Source organism: Oncorhynchus keta, chromosome 29 (genome assembly GCF_023373465.1).
Source record: "Oncorhynchus keta strain PuntledgeMale-10-30-2019 chromosome 29, Oket_V2, whole genome shotgun sequence".
Taxonomy (NCBI): Eukaryota; Metazoa; Chordata; class Actinopteri; order Salmoniformes; family Salmonidae; genus Oncorhynchus; species Oncorhynchus keta.
This window is the reverse complement of record NC_068449.1, coordinates 6,848,126-6,870,650: the sequence shown is the minus strand read 5'-3', so window position 1 is coordinate 6,870,650 and position 22,525 is coordinate 6,848,126. Positions and strand designations below refer to the sequence as shown.

Sequence of the window (22,525 nt, the reverse complement as noted above, 5' to 3'; positions counted from 1 at the left end):
ATGGTGGTGGAAGGGGGTAAGTGGGGGTATGGTGGTGGAAGGGGGTATGGTAGTGGGAGGGGGTATGGTAGTGGGGTGGTATGGTGGTGGAAGGGGGTATGGTAGGGAGGGGTATGGTGGTGGAAGGGGGTATGGGTGGAAGGGGGTATGGTGGTGGAAGGGGTATGGTGGTGGAAGGGGGTATGGTGGTGGAAGGGGTATGGTGGTGGAAGGGGGTATGGTGGTGGAAGGGGGTATGGTAGTGGAAGGGGTATGGTAGTGGAAGGTGGTATGGTAGTGGAAGGGGTATGGTGGTGGAAGGGGGTATGGTGGTGGAAGGGGGTATGGTAGTGGAAGGTGGTATGGTGGTGGAAGGGGGTATGGTAGTGGAAGGGGGTATGGTAGTGGAAGGGGGTATGGTGGTGGAAGGGGGTATGGTAGTGGAAGGGGGTATGGTGGTGGAAGGGGGTATGGTAGTGGAAGGTGGTAGTGGTATGGTAGGGAAGGGGGTATGGTAGTGGAAGGGGGTATGGTGGTGGAAGGGGGTATGGTAGTGGAAGGGGGTATGGTAGTGGGAGGGGGTATGGTGGTGGAAGGGGGTATGGTAGTGGGAGGGGGTATGGTGGTGGAAGGGGGTATGGTAGTGGGAGGGGGTATGGTGGTGGAAGGGGGTATGGTAGTGGAAGGGGGTATGGTAGTGGAAGGTGGTATGGTAGTGGGAGGGGGTATGGTGGTGGAAGGGGGTATGGTGGTGGAAGGGGGTATGATAGTGGGAGGGGGTATGGTAGTGGGAGGGGGTATGGTAGTGGGAGGGGGTATGGTGGTGGAAGGGGGTATGATAGTAGGCAGTGGTGGAAAAAGTACACAATTATCATATTTGAGTAATAGTACAAATACCTTAATAGAAAATGATTCAAGTAAAAGCAAAAGTCACCCTGTAAAATTCTACTTGAGTAAAAGTCTAAAAGTATTTGGTTTAAAATATACTTACGTATCAAAAGTAAATATAATTACTAAAATAAAATAAAGTATAAATCATTTGTTATTCCTTATATTAAGCAAACCTTAAGGCACCATTTTTTTTTTTTAAATTTACGGATAGCTAGGGGCACACTCCAACACTCCAACATAATTTACAAATGAAACATGTGTGTTTAGTGAGTTCTCCAGATCAGAGGCAGTAGGGATGACCAGGGATGTTATGTTGATAAGTGTGTGAATTGGACCACTTTCCTGTCCTGCTTAGCATTCAATATGTAACAAGTACTTTTGGGTGTCAAGGAAAATGTATGGAGTAAAAAGTACATTATTTTCTTTAGGAATGTAGTCAAGAAAAAGTAGTCAAAAATATAAATAGTAAAGTACAGATACCCCACAAAACTACTTAAGTAGTACTTTAAAGTATTTTTACTTAAGTACTTTAAACCACTGGTAGTAGGTGCCAGGCGTATCGGTTTGTATCAAGAACTGCAATGCTTCTGGGTTTTTCACGCTCAACAGTTTCCAGTGTGTTTCAAGTATGGTCCACCACCCCAAGGACATCAAGCCAACTTGACACACCTTTGGGAAGGACTGAATTCAACACATCCCTGTGGAGAGCTTTCGACACCTTGTAGATGTTTTTTGAGGGCAAAGGGGTGCAACTCAATAGTAGGAAGGTGTTCTAAATGTTGTGTACACTCAGTGTATAATTATGATAGGTGATCACAACGTGTCAGTCCAATACTCCTCTTTATTAGGTAAATAAACATACAACAAAAATATAGAAACATGCATCAAACAACCAGCTGCCCTGTTGTTCCTTGAAAAGTAATTTGTCATACGGAGTTTGAGGTAGAACAGGACAGGTGGATATTTATTCAGGGGTCAAAGTAAAGAGCATCAACTTAACCAGGATAAAAATATCAATAGTAATGATGACATATATTTATATTTTCTTATGTTACATCCACAACAAAAATACTCTGTCTATCGGGGTCAGAATCTCGTACCCTTCTGTACAGCAGTTAAGATTGAAGTACTGTTGCTCTTTAGGGAAATCATCAGGTCTGTTCACAATGTCATCTCTGCGAAAATGGACACAAAGAACCAAAATGGACGCCTGGTGGAAGAGCTACAGTGACGCCAGTGCACAGAGGGGAGGCATCGCCTCTTTGCCCTCTCTGTCCCTGGCTTCAGCAGTATTTTGGAGGTGTTCACGTCCCCCAGATGGTATCCTGAGACCAGGGCATGAACAATGTATCTCGGTCATAAAGTTTTGGGGGAAGTTAATTCCCAAAATAAATCGCCACAGTGAGAGGACTTGTCAGAGCAAGAAGTGCTTTGTTTTGGTTTGAGATCAATGCGGCTGCTGCCGACAATGTTCAAGATTGTAGAGTAGAAAATCTGTCTGGTATATTAATGGTCTGTTTGAAATATTATTAACAACATACAGGGCCTAAACAAAGTGTACACCCCCTTGAACTTTTTTCACATTTTGTTGCGTCACAAAGTGCAATTGAAATAGATTTAATTGTAATGTTTTGTAATTGAGCTACACAAAATACTCCAAAATGTCAAAGTTAACATTTGATTCTACATTTTTTTTATACCAATAATAATATGCAATAACTAAACTACAATATAGTCATTGCATAAGAATTCAACCCCTTTGTTTAGGCAAGCCTTAATTAATTCAGAAATAAAATGTGGCTTAACCAATCATAAGTTTTATGGACTCACTCTGTGTGAGATGATAGGGGTTGACATGATTTTTAAATGACAACCCCTTCCTCTGTCCCCCATATAACATCTGTAAGGTTCCTCAGTCAAGTATGGAATTTCAAGCACAGATTCAACTACTAAGACCAAGGAGCTTTTTGAAAGCCTCATAAAAAGCACAGTGATTGGTAGATGGGTAGCAATAACAAATCAGACATTGAATATATCTTCAAGCATGGTCAAGTTAATAACTATGCTATGGATGATGTATTAAACCACCCAGACACATCAACGATGCATTCGTCATTTTGAACTGAGCTGCAGGACAGGAAGGAAACTGCTTAGGGATGTTACCATGAGGCCATTGGTAATTTTATAACAGCTACAGAGTTCAATGGTTGTGATGGAAGAAAACTGATGATGGCGCAACAACAATGGAGTGACTCCACAATAATGACCTACAGTTGAAGTCAGAAGTTTACATACGCCTTAGCCAAATACATTTAAACTCAGTTTTTCACAATTCCTGACAATTAATCCTAGTAAACTATTCCCATTTTAGGTCAGTTATGATCATCACTTTATTATAAGAATGTGAAATGTCAGAATAATAGGAGAGAATTTTATTTAAGCTTTTATTTCTTTCATCACATTCCCAGTGGGTCAGATGTTTACATACACTCAATTAGTATTTGGTAGCATTGCCTTTAAATTGTTTACCTTGGGTCAAAAGTTTCAGGTAGCCTTCCACAACCTTCCCACAATAAAGGAATTTTGTCCCATTCCTCCTGACAGAGCTGGTGTAACTGAGTCAGGTTTGTAGGCCTCCTTGCACGCACACTCTTTTTCAGTTCTGCCCACACATTTTCTATAGGATTGAGGTCAGGGCTTTGTGATGGACACTCCAGTACCTTGACTTTGTTGTCCTTAAGCCATTTTGCCACGACTTTGGAAGTATGCTTGGGGTCAATGTCAACTTGGAAGACACATTTGTGACCAAGCTTTAACTTCCTGACTGATGTCTTGAGATGTTTCTTCAAGGTATCCACATAATTAATTTTTCATCCTCATGATGCCATCTATTTTGTCAAGTGCACCAGTCCCTCCTGCAGCAAAGCACCCCCACAACATGATGCAGCCATCCCTGTGCTTCACGGTTGGGATGGTGTTCTTCGGCTTGCAAGCCTCCCCATTTTCCTCCAAACATATCAATGGTCATTATGGCCAAACAGTTCTATTTTTGTTTCATCAGACCAGAGGACATTTCTCAAAAAAGTACAATCTTTGTCCCCATGTGTAGTTGCGAACCGTAGTCTGGCTAGTTTATGGCAGTTTTGGAGCAGTTGCTTCTTCCTTGCTGAGCGGCCTTTCAAGTTATGTCGATATAGGACTCGTTTTACTGTGGATATAGATACTTTTGTCCCCGTTTTCTCCAGCATCTTCACAAGGTCATTTGCTGTTGTTCTGTGATTGATTTGCATTTCTCGCACCACTTTTCGTACCTTCATCTCTAGGAGACAGAATGCGTCTCCTTCCTGAGCGGTATGACAGCTGCGTGGTCCCATGGTGTTTATACTTGCGTACTATTGTTTGTACCGATGTGGTACCTTCAGGTGTTTGGAAATTGCTCCCAAGGATGAAACAGACTTGTGGAGGTCTACAATTGTTTTATGAGGTCTTGTCTGATTTCTTTGGATTTTCCCATGATGTCAAGCAAAGAGGCACTGAGTTTGAAGGTAGGCCTTGAAATACATCCACAGGATCACCTCCAATTGACTCAAATAATTTCAATTAGCCTATCAGAAGCTTCTAAAGCCATGACATCATTTTCTGGAATTTTCCAAGCTGTTTATAGGCACAGTCAACTTCTGACCCACTGGAATTGTGATACAATGAATTATAAGTGAAATAATCTGTCTGTAAACAATTGTTGGAAAAATCACTTGTCATGCACAAAGTAGATGTCCTAACCGACTTGCCAAAACTATAGTTTGTTAACAAGAGATTTGTGGAGTGGTTGAAAAACAAGTTTTAATGACTCCAACCTAAGTTTATGTAAACTTCCGATTTCAACTCAAAATGAAAGAATAAAAAGAAGAATACAAATATACAGAATAAAAATGTTCCAATACATGCATATATATGCAACAAGGCACTAAAGTCATACTGCAACAACAGCAAAAACACAGCGAAGGAATATAGTTTTGGAAAATCTATGGCAAGACTTGAAAATGGTTGTCTAGCAATGATACCCAACACCATAACAGAGCTTGAAGGATTTTGAAAATAAAAAAATGTGCAAATATTGCACAATCCAGGTATGCAATGCTCTTATGAGACTAACCCAAGAAGACTCACAACTGTAATCACTGCCAAAGGTATTTCTATCACGTATTGACTCGGGGGGATTCTTATCAATCAAGGTATATTAGTGTTTTTTTCCCTCCCACATTAATCAACCAAAAAAAAACACTTTTGAGATGAGAGTATTTTGTGTGGATTGTTGACCAAATAAATACAATTAAATCATTTTTAATGCCACTTTGTAAGACAATAAAATGTGATGAAATCCAAAGGGGGGTTGTAGACTTTCTATAGGCACTGTATACATATACATACGTACACACACATATATATACACACACAAACATTCATATATATATATATATACACACACACACACACACACACACACACACACACACACACACACACACACACACACACACACACACACACACACACACACACACACACACACACACACACACACACACACACACACACACACACACACACACACACACACACACACACACACACACATACATATATACACATATGTATATATATATATGTATATATATACAGTATATCACAAAAGTGTGTACACCCCTCACATTTTTGCAAATATTGGAGTAAACCTCTTCATGTGGCAACACTGAAGAAATTACACTTTGCTACAATGTAAAGTAGTGAGTGTACAGCTTGTATAACAGTGTAAATTTGCTGTCCCCTCAAAATAACTCAACACACAGCCATTAATGTCTAAACCGCTGGCAACAAAAGTGAGGGGTGTACCGGTACTCACTTTTGTGATATACTGTAGATACACACACACAAATACCACTGTCAGACTTGTAGTAAAGGAGTAGACTAGCTACTGAACAGAATTAAGGCAAAATGTACTTACTAGTTGTTGGGTATTCATAAATTCAAGCAACAGCATTTGAATTCATGCTTTTTTTTCTCCAATTTGGGCATTAAAACGTTGGGTGCTTTGGGCCAAATTCCTACATGTAATATTCATACAGAGTAACACTAGCCTGGATACATGGAATATTGGACAACCTGCTGTGCAACTTTTTAAATCATTTATCTCTTGTCAATGTCTGCTCTTTGGGGGTACATTCCTGCCAATCATATTGTAAATATATTCCTTTATATTGTTAGTATTATCGTCAGGAAAATACCACATACTGCGCCACCAACTTTACAGTTGTTGTATTTACAATGTCTTTGATATTGTGTTACCGACAGTATATGTATTTTAAAACTGTCTTTGATTTATCTAATTCCAATACACACCGAATGTATTTTTCAGACGTGTTCCTCCTAAGTATCAATATGCTAATTGAGTGAGAGAAATAAACATTTATTTCTGTAGTGCCTCTCTAATGTTCAGGAGATATCCATGACTTTCTGCCTAGAAGAACCAGTCCATTCATATATGCATAATTAACATGCAGTTTGTCGATGAGAAAATGAGGCCTTGGAAGCAGGACATCATATACATAATGGATAGCCTTTAGTTGGTGTTATGCCATGCTAATGAGGCTCTAATAGTCAGTCTGTTGCCCAAATGAATGGGACGCGTTATGCTTGGTACTAAAGGATACCAATGTGCTTGGTACTAAATGGCATGTTTTACTGACATACTTCAAATGCTAATAGTGCATGTACAGTAGTTACTGCCTCAATGCTGTCATTGTTAAGGTTAAGGGATAGTTTTACATATGAGCCTTCCACAAAATAGCTCTGAGCTTGCTGAATGGCTATCTGAGAGACTAAGGGGATGATATACTGTAAGAAACGGTACGGAAATCTAGTGGCTGTTATCTCTGATAACTACACCGTATCATGACATAAACAAACAGCCAAAACAACAACAACAGCTGTATAGCTTCTCATACAGCTTGAAACGTGCCTTCGCCGGAATACAAGAACATCTCACATCCACACCAACTGTGTGCTTGCCACCGGAAACATGGAGACCTACACAATCATCATGCATAAGAGGAGAAGCTGTTGGTTACACTACTTGAAGCCGGCAGGTATAATGCTTCATTAATTGTTGTAAGCACGTATGAGCTTTCATGTCTTATCACAAGGTTTACAGTTTGTTATGTCCTTTTATGAAACACATTTTCAAAATTGCTATCATCTAGTCATTGAGATAATATTAAGAATTTCTAAGGGGGGTCATACGTGCTTATGACAAGTCTTACAATGCATTATAACCGCATCATAATGCATTATACCTGTCAGGTCCAAGTAAAGTGTTACCGAGCGGTTCAATTCAGGAGGGTGCCGTACAGCTGGGCCTTGGTCAGACTGTCCTTCCTGCTCAGTCCTGTTCCTGTGCTTCCAAATTTTTGGTATTGTTGAGAACTCTTTTTGGGAAGTGCCGGGCTAGGGCTGGGCCTCATTCTCTCCCTCTGGCAGTGCTGCAGACTGGAGGCTTCCAGGGAGCTTTGGTGATGTAAGGACTCAGCTGAGCTGTTGGGGCTCACGACCACGTATTCCTTGTTCAGGCTCCCCCCTGCCGCTCCAGCAGCCCCGCTCTCCTTATCCTTAAGGCTCCCTGAGAGGAACTGCAGGCTGCACTCTGAGTCCTGGCTGTCTACCTTGGCTCTGTACAGGGGCGGGGGATTGTCCGGCTTGCCCCGCAGGCCCAGGCTGGGGTGTTTGGGACTGGGACTGGGACTGGGACTGGGGCTGGGTGAGAGGCCACCACTGGCGGCAGCAGCCAAGCACTGGTCCAGCACATGGCTGTGGAGGAAGACGTTGTCGTCCCCCTCATGGAAGCTGCTGTAGAGAGGCCCCAGTTTAATCTTGGCCGGGCCCATGGCAAAGTGCTGCTCGGAGAAGCTGTAGGGAGACACACGGCCAGGGTTGCGGTTGAAGGAGTAGGAGTTGATGTCCTCTACGCTCAGCTGCCTCCAGCGTCCAGTCAGTTCCTCCTCGGTGGGGACAACCATGCTGACCATGCTGGCCTGACTATCGGAGCGCTCCACATCCCGGGGTCCTCCTCCCTGGGCTGAGCCCACACTGTGTGACGATGCGATGAGCGGCGAGTGGTATGGTTCACTGTAGCCGCAGGATGCTGTGCATACGTAAGCCGGTGAAGAGCCACCGCCGCCTTTCGCAGGGCTGGGGGAAGGCGGCATTGCCATGTGCTGGAAGCTGTGGGATTTGGGGAAGACACTGTGGCCAGGAGGGCTGTCCTTCTCATAGGATGAGGTGCTCTTTCGCTCGCCGTAACCTCCATCCCGCCAGTCCATGTAGAGCCCATGGTGGGAGGAGGACATGGTGCTACTGGGGCCACCGCCGCAGCCTTCCCCGCCCTTCTCGTCTTCCGATGCCTGGCTGAAGCTGGAGTAGGAGCTAGAGGCCCTCAAGGAGCCTGCGGCAAACTCTCCATGGAAGGAGTGGGCCCCGTGATGGGAGAAGTTACCCGAATGGAAGGCTTCCTCCTCGGGGTTGGAGTCTGTGGAGTTCTGGGACTGGAGGACTAGACCCATGGGGCGGGCATGGACATCCACGCTCTGTCTGCGCTCCTGCCAGCGCTCGGGGCAGTAGAGGGCTGTGTCGCTGCAGTACAGGTCCGATGTGCGGTAAGCTGTGCGGCGCCGGAGGCTTTCGGTGCCGCCGCCCGCGCTAGTGGGCACAAAGTTATGGTCATGGCCCTCATCCTCCAATGGCTGGGGGCTGGGCGAACGGGTGTTGGGGCAGCTGCTGCCCGGCTCCGGCTTCTCTAGCACCTTGGCGATGACGGCGGTGGGCACAGCGTCGGAGTAGGGCGAGTGGCACAGCGCCATGGTGACGCCCCGGCCTTGCTTCTCCATGTGGGAGCTCACCCTCTCCTGGAAGTCAATGGGCAGCTGAAGAGAGAGAAGTAGAAAGGGGCGTTGAAGAGAAATATTAAACGATAGAAAGGAGAAAGACATGGATAGACAAACATGAATAAATGGGAGTTCATTGAAGAGAAGTTGATTCAGAAATTACAGCAATAAAAAACAGAAAGGAGGACTTACTACTCTAACAAAGTAATGTTTTAAAGATTTTTCCAGCGAATCTTTATCGACCAACGAAATATTCCTTAATTGACCATGCTGTCTGACAACCACTATCATATCTCCCCATACATTTTCACAAACTCGCTGTTATGGAATGGAATGCTCGCCACATCCGCACAGCTGTTTTATCAACGCTGTTCCCTAGGCTCCAATCTAGAGTTTGAGTTTAGAGAAGTAATTTATTCTTGTGTGTTTACTCAGTCCAGCTAGGAGACCCGGTGGGACTTTCACAACCCCTCCACTCCTGGGCTGCTAACAGTGCATACGACTGTCCCTTCTGCTAACAGTGCATATGACTGTCCCTTCTGCTAACAGTGCATACGACTGTCCCTTCTGCTAACAGTGCATATGACTGTCCCTTCTGCTAACAGTGCAGTGCACGACTGTCCCTTCTGCCTTCTGCTAACAGTGCATACGACTGTCCCTTCTGCTAACAGTGCAGTGCACGACTGTCCCTTCTGCTAACAGTGCATATGACTGTCCCTTCTGCTAACAGTGCATACTGTCCCTTCTGACTGTCCCTTCTGCTAACAGTGCATAACACGACTGTCCCTTCTGCTAACAGTGCATACGACTGTCCCTTCTGCTAACTGTCCCTTCTGCTAACAGTGCATACGACTGTCCCTTCTGCTAACAGTGCATATGACTGTCCCTTCTGCTAACAGTGCATACTGTCCCTTCTGCTAACGCTACGACTGTCCCTTCTGCTAACAGTGCATACGACTGTCCCTTCTGCTAAAGTGCAGTGCACTGTCCCTTCTGCTAACAGTGCATATGACTGTCCCTTCTGCTAACAGTGCATACGACTGTCCCTTCTGCTAACAGTGCATACGACTGTCCCTTCTGCTAACAGTGCATACGACTGTCCCTTCTGCTAACAGTGCATATGACTGTCCCTTCTGCTAACAGTGCATACGACTGTCCCTTCTGCTAACAGTGCATACGACTGTCCCTTCTGCTAACAGTGCATACGACTGTCCCTTCTGCTAACAGTGCATATGACTGTCCCTTCTGCTAACAGTGCATACGACTGTCCCTTCTGCTAACAGTGCATATGACTGTCCCTTCTGCTAACAGTGCATACGACTGTCCCTTCTGCTAACAGTGCATACAGTGCAGTATGACTGTCCCTTCTGCTAAGAGTGCATACGACTGTCCCTTCTGCTAACAGTGCATACTGTCCCTTCTGCTAACACTGTCCCTTCTGCTAACAGTGCATACGACTGTCCCTTCTGCTAACAGTGCATACGACTGTCCCTTCTGCTAACAGTGCATATGACTGTCCCTTCTGCTAACAGTGCATATGACTGTCCCTTCTGCTAACAGTGCATACGACTGTCCCTTCTGCTAACAGTGCATATGACTGTCCCTTCTGCTAACAGTGCATATGACTGTCCCTTCTGCTAAGAGTGCATACGACTGTCCCTTCTGCTAACAGTGCATACGACTGTCCCTTCTGCTAACAGTGCATACGACTGTCCCTTCTGCTAACATTGCATATGACTGTCCCTTCTGCTAACAGTGCATACGACTGTCCCTTCTGCTAACAGTGCATATGACTGTCCCTTCTGCTAACAGTGCATATGACTGTCCCTTCTGCTAACAGTGCATATGACTGTCCCTTCTGCTAACAGTGCATACGACTGTCCCTTCTGCTAACAGTGCATAGTGCATACGACTGTCCCTTCTGACTGTCCCTTCTGCTAACAGTGCATACGACTGTCCCTTCTGACTGTCCCTTCTGCTAACATTGCATATGACTGTCCCTTCTGCTAACAGTGCATACGACTGTCCCTTCTGCTAACACTGTCCCTTCTTCTAACAGTGCATACGACTGTCCCTTCTGCTAACAGTGCATATGACTGTCCCTTCTGCTAACAGTGCATACGACTGTCCCCTCTGCTAACAGTGCATACGACTGTCCCTTCTGCTAACAGTGCATACGACTGTCCCTTCTGCTAACAGTGCATGCACGACTGTCCCTTCTGCTAACAGTGCATAACAGTGCGACTGTCCCTTCTGCTAACAGTGCATACGACTGTCCCTTCTGCTAACACTGTCCCTTCTGCTAACAGTGCATATGACTGTCCCTTCTGCTAACAGTGCATACGACTGTCCCTTCTTCTAACAGTGCATACGACTGTCCATTCTGCTAACAGTGCATATGACTGTCCCTTCTGCTAACAGTGCATACGACTGTCCCCTCTGCTAACAGTGCATACGACTGTCCCTTCTGCTAACAGTGCATACGACTGTCCCTTCTGCTAACAGTGCATACGACTGTCCCCTCTGCTAACAGTACATAGAACTCCCCTTGTATTCACTGGACAGCCACAAGAAGAACAAAAGTTTAGGCTGGTCTTCATTCTAATTTTAAAATTTTTCAAGTTGTTTAAAGACACAGTCAACTTAGTGTATGTAAACTTTCTACCCACTGGAATTGTGATACAGTGAATTATAAGTGAAATAATCTGTCTGTAAACAATTGTGGGAAAAATGACTTGTGTCATGCACAAAGTAGATGTCCTAACCGACTTGCCCAAACTATAGTTTGTTAACAAGAAATTAGTGGAGTGGTTGAAAAATGAGTTTTAATGACTCCAACCTAAGTGTATGTAAACTAGTTTTAATGACTCCAACCTAAGTGTATGTAAACTAGTTTTAATGACTCCAACCTAAGTGTATGTAAACTAGTTTTAATGACTCCAACCTAAGTGTATGTAAACTAGTTTTAATGACTCCAACCTAAGTGTATGTAAACTAGTTTTAATGACTCCAACCTGAGTGTATGTAAACTTCCGTATTTTTAGCAGCCTGCCTACCCCGTTGAGAATTGAGTGGGGAAGCAGGTGAGACTGCAGGGTTAACTAGCGCCTCAAACCTGCCGTGTTCAGCAGCTTTCCTGAGGGGCTCATCTGCACACCTATCAATTTCTCTGGCTGGTAATTAGCAGAGTTAAGTCCCAATGAGAATCATGCAGCATCCCTTTGATCGCGCTCAGCCATATCCAGTGCTGTAGTTTGTAACGGATTCTTCAGTGCTCCGGGAATTGGTCATTGACATTCATTACTACTCTCACTTTCAGTTGACTCAGAGGGATGTGCTTTCAAAAAACAATCACTGTTATTTCAGTATGAAAATACGAGTGTTATTATTGACAGCTGAATGTGTCAATCGATAACAACCGCTGTGGTCCCTGTTATCTTACTGTATTTCAGTAACTACTTCAATTTCATTCCGAGGCAGCTTTGCTACTTGGCTCATATATGCTTGACATTACGTTGAAGAAATCATCCCATGTCTGTGAGGCATTTCTAAGAGAATTGATGAGGATTTTCGCTCATGCTTCACTTCTTACTTCCCCTTTGTGTGGACTAGATGTTGTTGGAGACAGTTTGTCCTCTGTTGTGCTCAGTTGTAAGGTCAAATCAACAGGGGGAGAATTAAGTGGCCATCAAGAGCCTGACAGAACAGCATTTGAGACGGGGCTGTTTGTTAGCAGTGAGTGACTGTACAGCAGATCAGAACTCACCTCAGATAGCTTGTGGGCTCTGTGGTGTGACTTGGAGCACTGTAGGAGCTGTGCTGCCAGGTTACAGTCCTTTCTGTACAGGTCCTGGCATGGGAAAGATAAACACTGTTGTTGAGTCATAGGTTGGGTTGCCATGCAAACTTAAGAACAGTATTAATTGTAATGGGAGTAACTGACCTAAATCTATTTAAAATGGGTTACTACAATAATTGCTTTGCAGTTATATTAAATGTACAAATAAATGTAAATTCCATGTCATTTCATGGTATTTGCACATCAGAGTAGAATGGGACCCAACAGTAATTTCAGCGTGTGGCATTCGCATACACACCAATGCTCGACAAACAAAAAATAGTGTCCTCAAAAATGATATTACAAATTGACTACTAGTCTTTATCTGTTCTTCTCCCTCGAGTCTCTTGTGACAACCCAAAAGTTGACTTCCATTTAAAGTTGAGGGTCTCACAAGGCAAGCCTCCACATAGGGAGAACACAATCAAAGGGACGAACACACTATCAATTACCGAAACAAATTCATCCGCCCGTAGAAAAATTGTGCTAGTTTCTCTGATCAGGCCCCTATTGATTTGAGGGTCACTACTGTACATCTTACTCTAGCAATTTAAAGAATGAAGAAGTTGTGATGATGAAAATGTACTGAGATTTTTATGTTAATGTTAGAGTTGGCATGGTAGGCAAGGCCATCACCAGCCTTTGGTCTAATTGGGTGTGTAGTTTTTTCAGTGAATCCCTTCAAAAACTCATGAAGTAAGGATTTTGCGCAATGGCTGGCTATATACTCACATTGTCCTCTCTGAGCTTTTCAATGGTGATCTTGGCCTCCATGAGGTGATTGTTGAGGACGATAATCTCTCGACTCAGCGCTCTTTTCTCATCCTCATGGTGCTGGGACTAAATCACAGAGGAAAGGTGGAAAGAGGAGAGAAAGAGAGGAAAATAGGAATTGAGAGACCAAGAAGAGGGAGAAGGGGAAGTGAAAGGAGAGGAAGAGAAAGAGAGGAAATTAGGAATTGAGAGACCAAGAAGAGGGAGAAGGGGAAGTGAAAGGAGAGGAAGAGAAAGAGAGGAAATTAGGAATTGAGAGACCAAGAAGAGGGTGAAGGGGAAGTGAAAGGAGAGGAAGAGAAAGAGAGGAAATTAGGAATTGAGAGACCAAGAAGAGGGTGAAGGGGAAGTGAAAGGAGAGGAAGAGGAAGTCAAAGGCAAGCAGGAGAAAACGAATGAGAGAAGAGGTGAAGAGCAGTCAGTCAGGGGTTCACGCTCTTTCTCTGCCAGTAGCAGGTCGTAATTAAAGGAAGATTACATTGGCCAGTGTCCATATCAAATCAATTACGCTGCCAGGGTGAGAGAAAGTAGCAATCTTGGAGTCCTGAGAAATTAAAGCTTCTTGTATTGCGGTTGCAGCGACTGTCATTTTTACCCCGAAACCTGACACCTTAGTATTTCCTGTGATTTAGCCTCAAACAATAAACGGTTACGAGATGCTTTCTCCCCTCACCCAATCATTTTCAACATCCTGTTGTGTGGCAGGATTTGACAAAAGATGCATCATCAAGTCCCCGACGCACAATAGTCATAATTGTTTTGAAATTCAGGGGTGGGAGATAAATGAAATACAAGTCAATTAATGTCAGTTTGAGCAATAGGTTGGTATTGATATCCAAATCCATTCTGTAAGACTCTTATTAATCAGCTCTGGGATGTTGCTTTGGCAGTCTCATTCATTCCTATGACATTCTACATTGCAATCATATTTCACTCTGGACGGTCTTTGGCAGTCTCATTCATTCCTATGACATTCTACATTGCAATCATATTTCACTCTGGACGGTCTTTGGCAGTCTCATTCATTCCTATGACATTCTACATTGCAATCATATTTCACTCTGGATGGTCTTTGGCAGTCTCATTCATTCCTATGACGTTCCACATTGTGATCATATTTCACTCTGGATGGTCTTTGGCAGTCTCATTCATTCCTATGACGTTCCACATTGTAATCATATTTCACTCTGGACGGTCTTTGGCAGTCTCATTCATTCCTATGACGTTCCACATTGTAATCATATTTCACTCTGGATGGTCTTTGGCAGTCTCATTCATTCCTATGACGTTCCACATTGTAATCATATTTCACTCTGGATAGTCTTTGGCAGTCTCATTCATTCCTATGACGTTCCACATTGTAATCATATTTCACTCTGGATGGTCTTTGGCAGTCTCATTCAGTCCTATGACGTTCCACATTGTAATCATATTTCACTCTGGATGGTCTTTGGCAGTCTCATTCATTCCTAATTTCAAATAGTAACATATTTAACACTAAATGGTCTTTGGCAAAGTCTCAGTCATTTTGACTGGTCATCATTGTAATATTTTTTATTCTTTCAGTCTCATTCATTCCTATGACTTTTCCTAAATAATCATATTTCACTCTGGATGGTCTTAGAGTCTAATTTCACAAACAGAACTGTTTCTGTTTGTAATATATTTCACTCTGGATGGTCTTTGCATGTCATTTTCTAATGGTTTTCCCCATTGTAATCCTTCTCCCTGGATGGTCTTTGGCAGTCTCATTCTCAATTCTCAAATAGGAACTTAACACTCTCCCGACAAAGCAGTCATTTTGACTGGTCATCCTTCTCCCGACATTTGGGGCTTGCTCTGCCCTTCTCCTTGACTGGGACTAAATAAGTCTTCTCCCGACAGTGGGTATTAGAATCCTAATTTCTCCAAACAGTGGGGTTTCTGCTCCTTCTCCCGACAGTGGGGCTTGCATGTCCTTCTTCTAATGGTTTCCCTTGCTCCCCTCCTTCTCCCGACAGTGGGGCTTGCTCTGCTCCTTCTCCCGACAGTGGGACTTGCTCCGCTCCTTCTCCCGACAGTGGGGCTTGCTCCGCTCCTTCTCCCGACAGTGGGGCTTGCTCCGCTCCTTCTCCCGACAGTGGGGCTTGCTCCGCTCCTTCTCCCGACAGTGGGGCTTGCTCCGCTCCTTCTCCCGACAGTGGGGCTTTCTCCGCTCCTTCTCCCGACAGTGGGGCTTGCTCCGCTCCTTCTCCCGACAGTGGGGCTTGCTCCGCTCCTTCTCCCGACAGTGGGGCTTGCTCCGCTCCTTCTCCCGACAGTGGGGCTTGCTCCGCTCCTTCTCCCGACAGTGGGGCTTGCTCCGCTCCTTCTCCCGACAGTGGGGCTTGCTCCGCTCCTTCTCCCGACAGTGGGGCTTGCTCCGCTCCTTCTCCCGACAGTGGGGCTTGCTCCGCTCATTCTTCCGACAGTTGAAAGTGCAGTGTACAGCTAATCATTTCCCGATAATTACCTCGAAAGTGAACATAAACTATATCGAAACTAATTTCACACATACAGTGCCTACAAAAAGTATTCAGACCCCTTGACTTTTTCCACATTTTGTTACATTACAGCTTATTCAGAAATTGATTAAATTTTTTTTTTTTATGACAAAGCAAAAACAGTTTTTTATCATTTTTGGCTAATTTATAAAAAAAATAAAAAATCAACTGAAATATTACATTTACATAAGTATTCAGATCCTTTACTCTGTACTTTTGTTGAAGCACCTTTGGCAGTGATTACAGCATCGAGTCTTCTTGGGAATGAGGCTACAAGCTTGGCACACCTGTATTTGGAGAGTTTATCTCATTCTACTCTGCAGATCCTCTCAAGCTTTGTCAGGTTGGACGGGGAGCGTCGCTGCACAGCTATTTCCAGGGGTTAATTGGGGTTAAGTCCGGGCTCTGGCTGGGCCACTCAAGGACATTCAGAGACTTGTCCCGAAGCCACTCCTGCGTTGTCTTGGTAGTGTGCTTTGGGTCGCTGTCCTGTGGGAAGGTGAAACTTCACCCCGGTCTGAGGTCCGGAGCACTCTGGAGCAGGTTCCCATCAGTGATCTCTCTATACTTTGCTCTGTTCATCTTTCCCTCAATCCTGATTAGTCTTCCAGTCCGTGTTGCTGAAAAACATCCCCACAGCATGATGCTTCCACTACCATGCTTCACCGTAGGAATGGTGACAGGTTTCTTCCAGGCGTGTCTCGGAGCTCCATCGGATTCTTGGTCACAAATCAAATCAAATTTATTTATATAGCCCTTCGTACATCGCTGATATCTCAAAGTGCTGTACAGAAACCCAGCCTAAAACCCCAAACAGCAAGCAATGCAGGTGTAGAAGTCACCTCCCTATTGCTTAGTTTGGCCGGGCGGCTAGCTCTAGGAAGATTCTTGATGGTTCCAAACTACTTCCAATTAAGAATGTGGTACCCTTCCCCCGATCTGTGCCTCAACACAATCCCGTCTCGGAGCTCTACAGACAAATCCTTCTACCTCATAGCTTGGTTTTTACTCTGACATGCACTGTCAACTGTGGGACCTTATATAGACAGGTGTGTGCCTTTCCAAATCATGTCCAATCAATTGAATTTACCACAGGTGGACTCTAATCAAGTTGTAGAAACATCTCAAGGATGATCAATGGCAACAGGATGCACCTGAGCTCAATTTCGAGTCTCAATGCAAAGGGTCCAAATATTTATGTAAATAAGGTATTTCTTTACTTTTAATACATTTGCAAACATTTCTACAAAATTGTTTATCACTTTGTCATTATCGGTAGATTGTGTAGATTGCTTAGGATTTTCTTTTAATCCATTAGAATAAGCCTGTAATGTATCAAAATGTGTAAACAGTCAAGGAGTCTGAATACTTTCCTAAGGCACTGTAAAGCAACAGATTAAATAAATGAATGGGGAGAATGGGTGAGTTGATGAGTGATGGAAGCCTTATTATGTAATCATCAATTGTGAATGAAGAACAGGGCGGGCTGTGTGTAAATAATGCCGGACAAATAATCATTTTATGTGTTTTCATTTCAGGCTGTTAGGCAACAAATGGTGAACATTTTGACTTTCTATACCCACTGTATATTCATCATAATGCCGTTATTGATTTCGTGCTGAGCTTCACTATTTATCAAGGCCACCTGGTGCTTATAATGTTGCTTAGGCTACTGATATTTTCAAAATTTGAACACGTGTCTTAACCGTGCGTCTTGGTGGTTGGGGTATTTATTTAGATTTTTTGTTGTTTTAAAAAGGAGCAGTTTCCGTGTTCCAAACATATGCATCCGGTTTCATAATTCTAACAAAGACACTCCACAAATAAAATTGATTGAACCCTTGAATTGTTTTTTTGTTTTGTTTTTACATGCAGCCTACAGTAACATAAACAAATGAAAATACTATTGTGTTATGTAAAATAAAATACAAATCGCATTCTGTTACCCAAGGCCTTCATAAACACAACCACATTTATTTTTTTTGCGTATCTGAAATGTATTAATAATACTGTTAGAATGTTGCAGTCAGAATGACTGCTCATTAGCTTGTAGGTGTCCCCCGAAGCCCATCACAAACTACTGCATTTTTGAGAAAATCAGGATGAAATTGGCAATTGTAGGCCCTTTTTAGACCTATACATGCCTCCTGTATGACCCTATGATCTGTGAACCGTACATGATACAGACAACATCTTGGTGTCATTATCCTCCTTATCGTGTGCTCTAACATATGGAATATGTCTAGATTCTAAAATGCACATTTTCACATTAACCTCTAAGAGTTTAAAACTTCTTCAGGATCTGTGTCCCGTCCTATTATCTTTTACCAGATAATGACCTGTAATGTCAATTTCCATATAAAATGTGTCATATCATTTAAAAGTACCAGAGAGCCCACTCTGACGTATTTGAAGAGTATATTGTTACGAACAATGTCTAAAATATTAGACATTGTTGATGAGACAAAAAAATAATAACCATGTTGAATAAATGAATAACAAATCACAACCCTTCTTTAGGATTGCGAGTTCCCTTCGGGTCCACTTTCCCATTCACTGTGTTTTTACAAACAGTACGTCTTCAAACAACCGCTTCACAGCACAGTATTTGTTTTGACTGACAGCTGTTCTGAACTGGAACACCGCTTGCAACAAGATGCCTCCCTCCCTCCTGCTAACGGGAAACTTTTGCACATTACTTGTTGTCTGAGTGAGGGAAATGCTGTAAATACAGATGATTATTTTGAAAGATGAAACGTTAAGGATTATAATAAATACTGCTTTGATGTCATACAAATGTAACGGATGTGAAGTAGCTAGCTAGTTAGCGGTGGTGCGCGCTAAATAGCGTTTCAATAGGTGACGTCACTTGCTCTGAGACCTTGAAGTAGTGGTTCCCCTTGCTCTGTAAGGGCCGTGGCTTTTGTGGAGCGATGGGTAACGATGCTTCGTGGGTGACTGTTGTTGATGTGTGCAGAGGGTCCCTGGTTCGCGCCCGGGTATGGGCGAGGGGACGGTTTAAAGTTATACTGTTACACAAGCAAGCCAAACATCCATCAGTCCAAATGTGCACTTCACATGTCCATATCATAAAACTCATATCATATACAGTACAATGTCAACGTTTATGATCACTGTGTTTGATGTACAGTTACAATATGACACAGCGTCATACCCTGGGTTGTCCTGAACAGAATGAGTCTGTTAGTTACAATATGACACAGCGTCATACCCTGGGTTGTCCTGAACAGAATGAGTCTGTTAGTTACAATATGACACAGCGTCATACCCTGGGTTGTCCTGAACAGAATGAGTCTGTTAGTTACAATATGACACAGCGTCATACCCTGGGTTGTTCTGAACAGAATGAGTCTGTTAGTTACAATATGACACAGCGTCATACCCTGGGTTGTCCTGAACAGAATGAGTCTGTTAGTTACAATATGACACAGCGTCATACCCTGGGTTGTCCTGAACAGAATGAGTCTGTTAGTTACAATATGACACAGGGTCATACCCTGGGTTGTTCTGAACAGAATGAGTCTGTTAGTTACAATATGACACAGCGTCATACCCTGGGTTGTTCTGAACAGAATGAGTCTGTTAGTTACAATATGACACAGCGTCATACCCTGGGTTGTCCTGAACAGAATGAGTCTGTTAGTTACAATATGACACAGCGTCATACCCTGGGTTGTCCTGAACCGAATGAGTCTGTTAGTTACAATATGACACAGCATCATACCCCGGGTTGTCTTGAACAGAATGAGTCTGTTAGTTACAATATGACACAGCGTCATACCCTGGGTTGTCCTGAACAGAATGAGTCTGTTAGTTACAATATGACACAGCGTCATACCCTGGGTTGTTCTGAACAGAATGAGCCTGTGTTTGTTGTATTGTGAGAAATTTGTCGGGAACACACATCTGAATGCACGAGTCGTGACTATTCTATGTGCACTAAAATGACGATCTGCTTCTCTGAATTGCCTAACACTTTGAGATCCTATCTTGTAACTTCCATGTTGGCAATAGAACATGCTTTCAAATGATGTCCACCCGCTGATTGCGATTTATAATGGACCGTTTTTGGAATGTGTAAACATTGTGTGAAAGTGTGGATGCAGGGCTGTTTTCAAAAGAAAACAACTTCAAGTGTGCTTGCTTTATCTAGTTCCTCAATGGCACAGCTAAGAAAAAAATAGCACCTTACAGTTGAAGACTCTTCTTTGAGTCATAAAATTGCATTGAAATTACACAGAAACTGTGCACACTTTGGAGAGTTGTGTGACCACTTGAAGACTCCTGTTAAGACCTCTCACTCAAACCCTTGTCATTTTATTGTCTTATGTTCCATCTACCCCAAATTTCCCAAGAGTATTCTTAGCATGTCACTGAATGTATCCAGAGCATTTTCAGATTTAGTAATAAACAAATGTGTCGAAAAGCACAGTAAAAATAACATTCATTGCTGTAATCTCCAAACCTTTTATCTTTTGATTGCTACCATGGGTATGCATATGCTTTCCATAGTTCTTCTGGAAGAAACATTTCAATGCAGCCCTATCCATATAGACCAATTCCCACGAGTGTAAAGGGTTCATGTTTCATAAATGAATGTAGGAAATTGTATTTAATAATCAAGACATAGTCCATATTTTAGAGCACACTATAAGGAGTCTGGACACCAAGATGTTGTCTGTTTCATGTACAGTTCAAAGATCATATGGTCTTACAGAAGGCATGTACTGTATCTAAAAAGGGCCTAAAATGTTGACTTTCATCATGATTTTCTCAAAATTGATTTGTCATACAAATCTTAAAAGCTTTTCAAATATCCTTCCTCCCAATAAATATTTTTTTGTGAAAGTTGCCAAAACAACCTGATACCCCAAAATACTTTCCACTCCCGCAGCCTTGGAATCCCCCATATATGACAAATCCAGAATACTACTGGGTTTATAGATGAATATCGAAAGATTGTATTCTGACATGCAGATGTAATCTATCTCCCTCACTTGTGATATTCTTGTCAATTTGTAGCTAAACTGTGTTTTTCAGTGGGTTTATTTATATATTACACTCCCAAGGGAACAATAAAAACCTTTATCTCTTGACATCAGATTGACAAATGGCTCATGCACCGTGATTTTAATCAAATCTGAGTCAGCCATTCCTTGTAAACCGTGAGATGAGGAAACATGATGAGAATAGATAACACCAACCTCACTCGTAAATTGCTATTGTATCTACATCCAGATTGGCTCTGTATAGACTAAGGTAACAACCAAACAATTTGTAATGACCAAGGTTACATTTTGTCCTCTCTGCTGAATAGAACGCTCCGTGGGTGACAATGAAGCGAGAATTACTCCTAGATTGAGTCGTGTCCTGCTCCATTTCCTACTGTACAATATAACGATGCCGAAGGTCACATTGACACGAATTGTGACTGACTGTTATTAGGGTCAGAGCACAGGGCAATTAGACATTTCCCCTCAACTTCCCATCCAACCACTGCCGCAGGATTGGGCGGTTGTGGTTTCCATGACAACCGTTCAAATCAAAATGGTACCCTGTTTTGCACAAACCCAACAGATATTGATTCCTCTCGCCGTATGATGTAAAATTCTAATGGAATAGTAAGATAAACAAGGTCTGACTCCCGGGTTCTGTTTTCCTGTAATGATTTTGAGAGGAGAGGGTGGAAATAAGTACAAATGTGTGTTGGGTGAGAAAGAACGTGGTTTGTGAATGACTGCGGTATGACTACGGTATTGTGATTTCCCCATGCCGTTTAGGCTGTCTGTCTGTCTCTGCTGAACTGCCATCTTCTCCAGGCCAACAAACACTGAAGTTGGGGGAGGGGAGAAAACTTTTTTTGTTTATTTAACTAGGCAAGCCAGTTAAGAACAAATTCTCATTTACAATGATGGCCTAGGAACAGTGGGTTAACTGCCTTGTTCAGGGGCAGAACAACATATTTTTTACCTTGTCAGTTGAGGGTTTAATCTAGCAACCTTTTGAATACTGGCCCAATGCTCTAACCACTAGGCTACCTGATGCCTCTATGCTCTAACCACTTGGCTACCTGACGCCTCTATGCTCTAACCACTTGGCTACCTGACGCCTCTATGCTCTAACCACTTGGCTACCTGCCACCCCAAGTTGGGAAAGGGGAGAGAAACACACAAGGTTATATAGGCTTCTGTGGAACAAATACAGTTTCTAACCTTAAGAAAAAGGATTTCCAACCGTCTCATAAATAACCACCTGCCCTAAAGTTTTAAATGCCATATCTGACATAAAAGTCATTTAATTTAAAGTTTGATGTGCTTCTACTGAACATTAGGTTTTCTTTTCCCCTTTTGGCACAATTTCAATTCTTAGGTTGAGAGACAGTATTTTTTGAAGAAGTTCATATCTTTATCGAGGTCCAGTTTGATAGCTGTTTGAGATATTTCCATCAATCGACAACAAGCCCAGTTAATGGATGAGGGGTAACGCATTCTGGTAGGTCAAATGTGAAGACGGGAAGACGAGCAAGAGGCCCGGGGGAAAAAAACAACGGGATGATTTAAGAAGAT

At 43.0% G+C, this 22,525-nt stretch overlaps 1 protein-coding gene across 1 annotated transcript in view; it reads right to left on the bottom strand.

Moving 5' to 3' along the window:
* Positions 1–5,086: 5,086 nt before the first annotated feature.
* Positions 5,087–22,525, bottom strand: part of LOC118362128 (brain-enriched guanylate kinase-associated protein-like) — a 46,256-nt gene continuing 28,817 nt past the window's right edge. The window contains exons 4-6 of the mRNA XM_052485834.1: positions 13,375–13,482; positions 12,571–12,654; positions 5,087–8,843 (exon numbers count right to left, since the gene is read on the bottom strand). Of these exons, the coding sequence (XP_052341794.1) occupies positions 7,254–8,843; positions 12,571–12,654; positions 13,375–13,482 (1,782 nt within the window). The 3' untranslated portion in view covers positions 5,087–7,253. The remainder of the gene's footprint in view (positions 8,844–12,570; positions 12,655–13,374; positions 13,483–22,525) is intronic.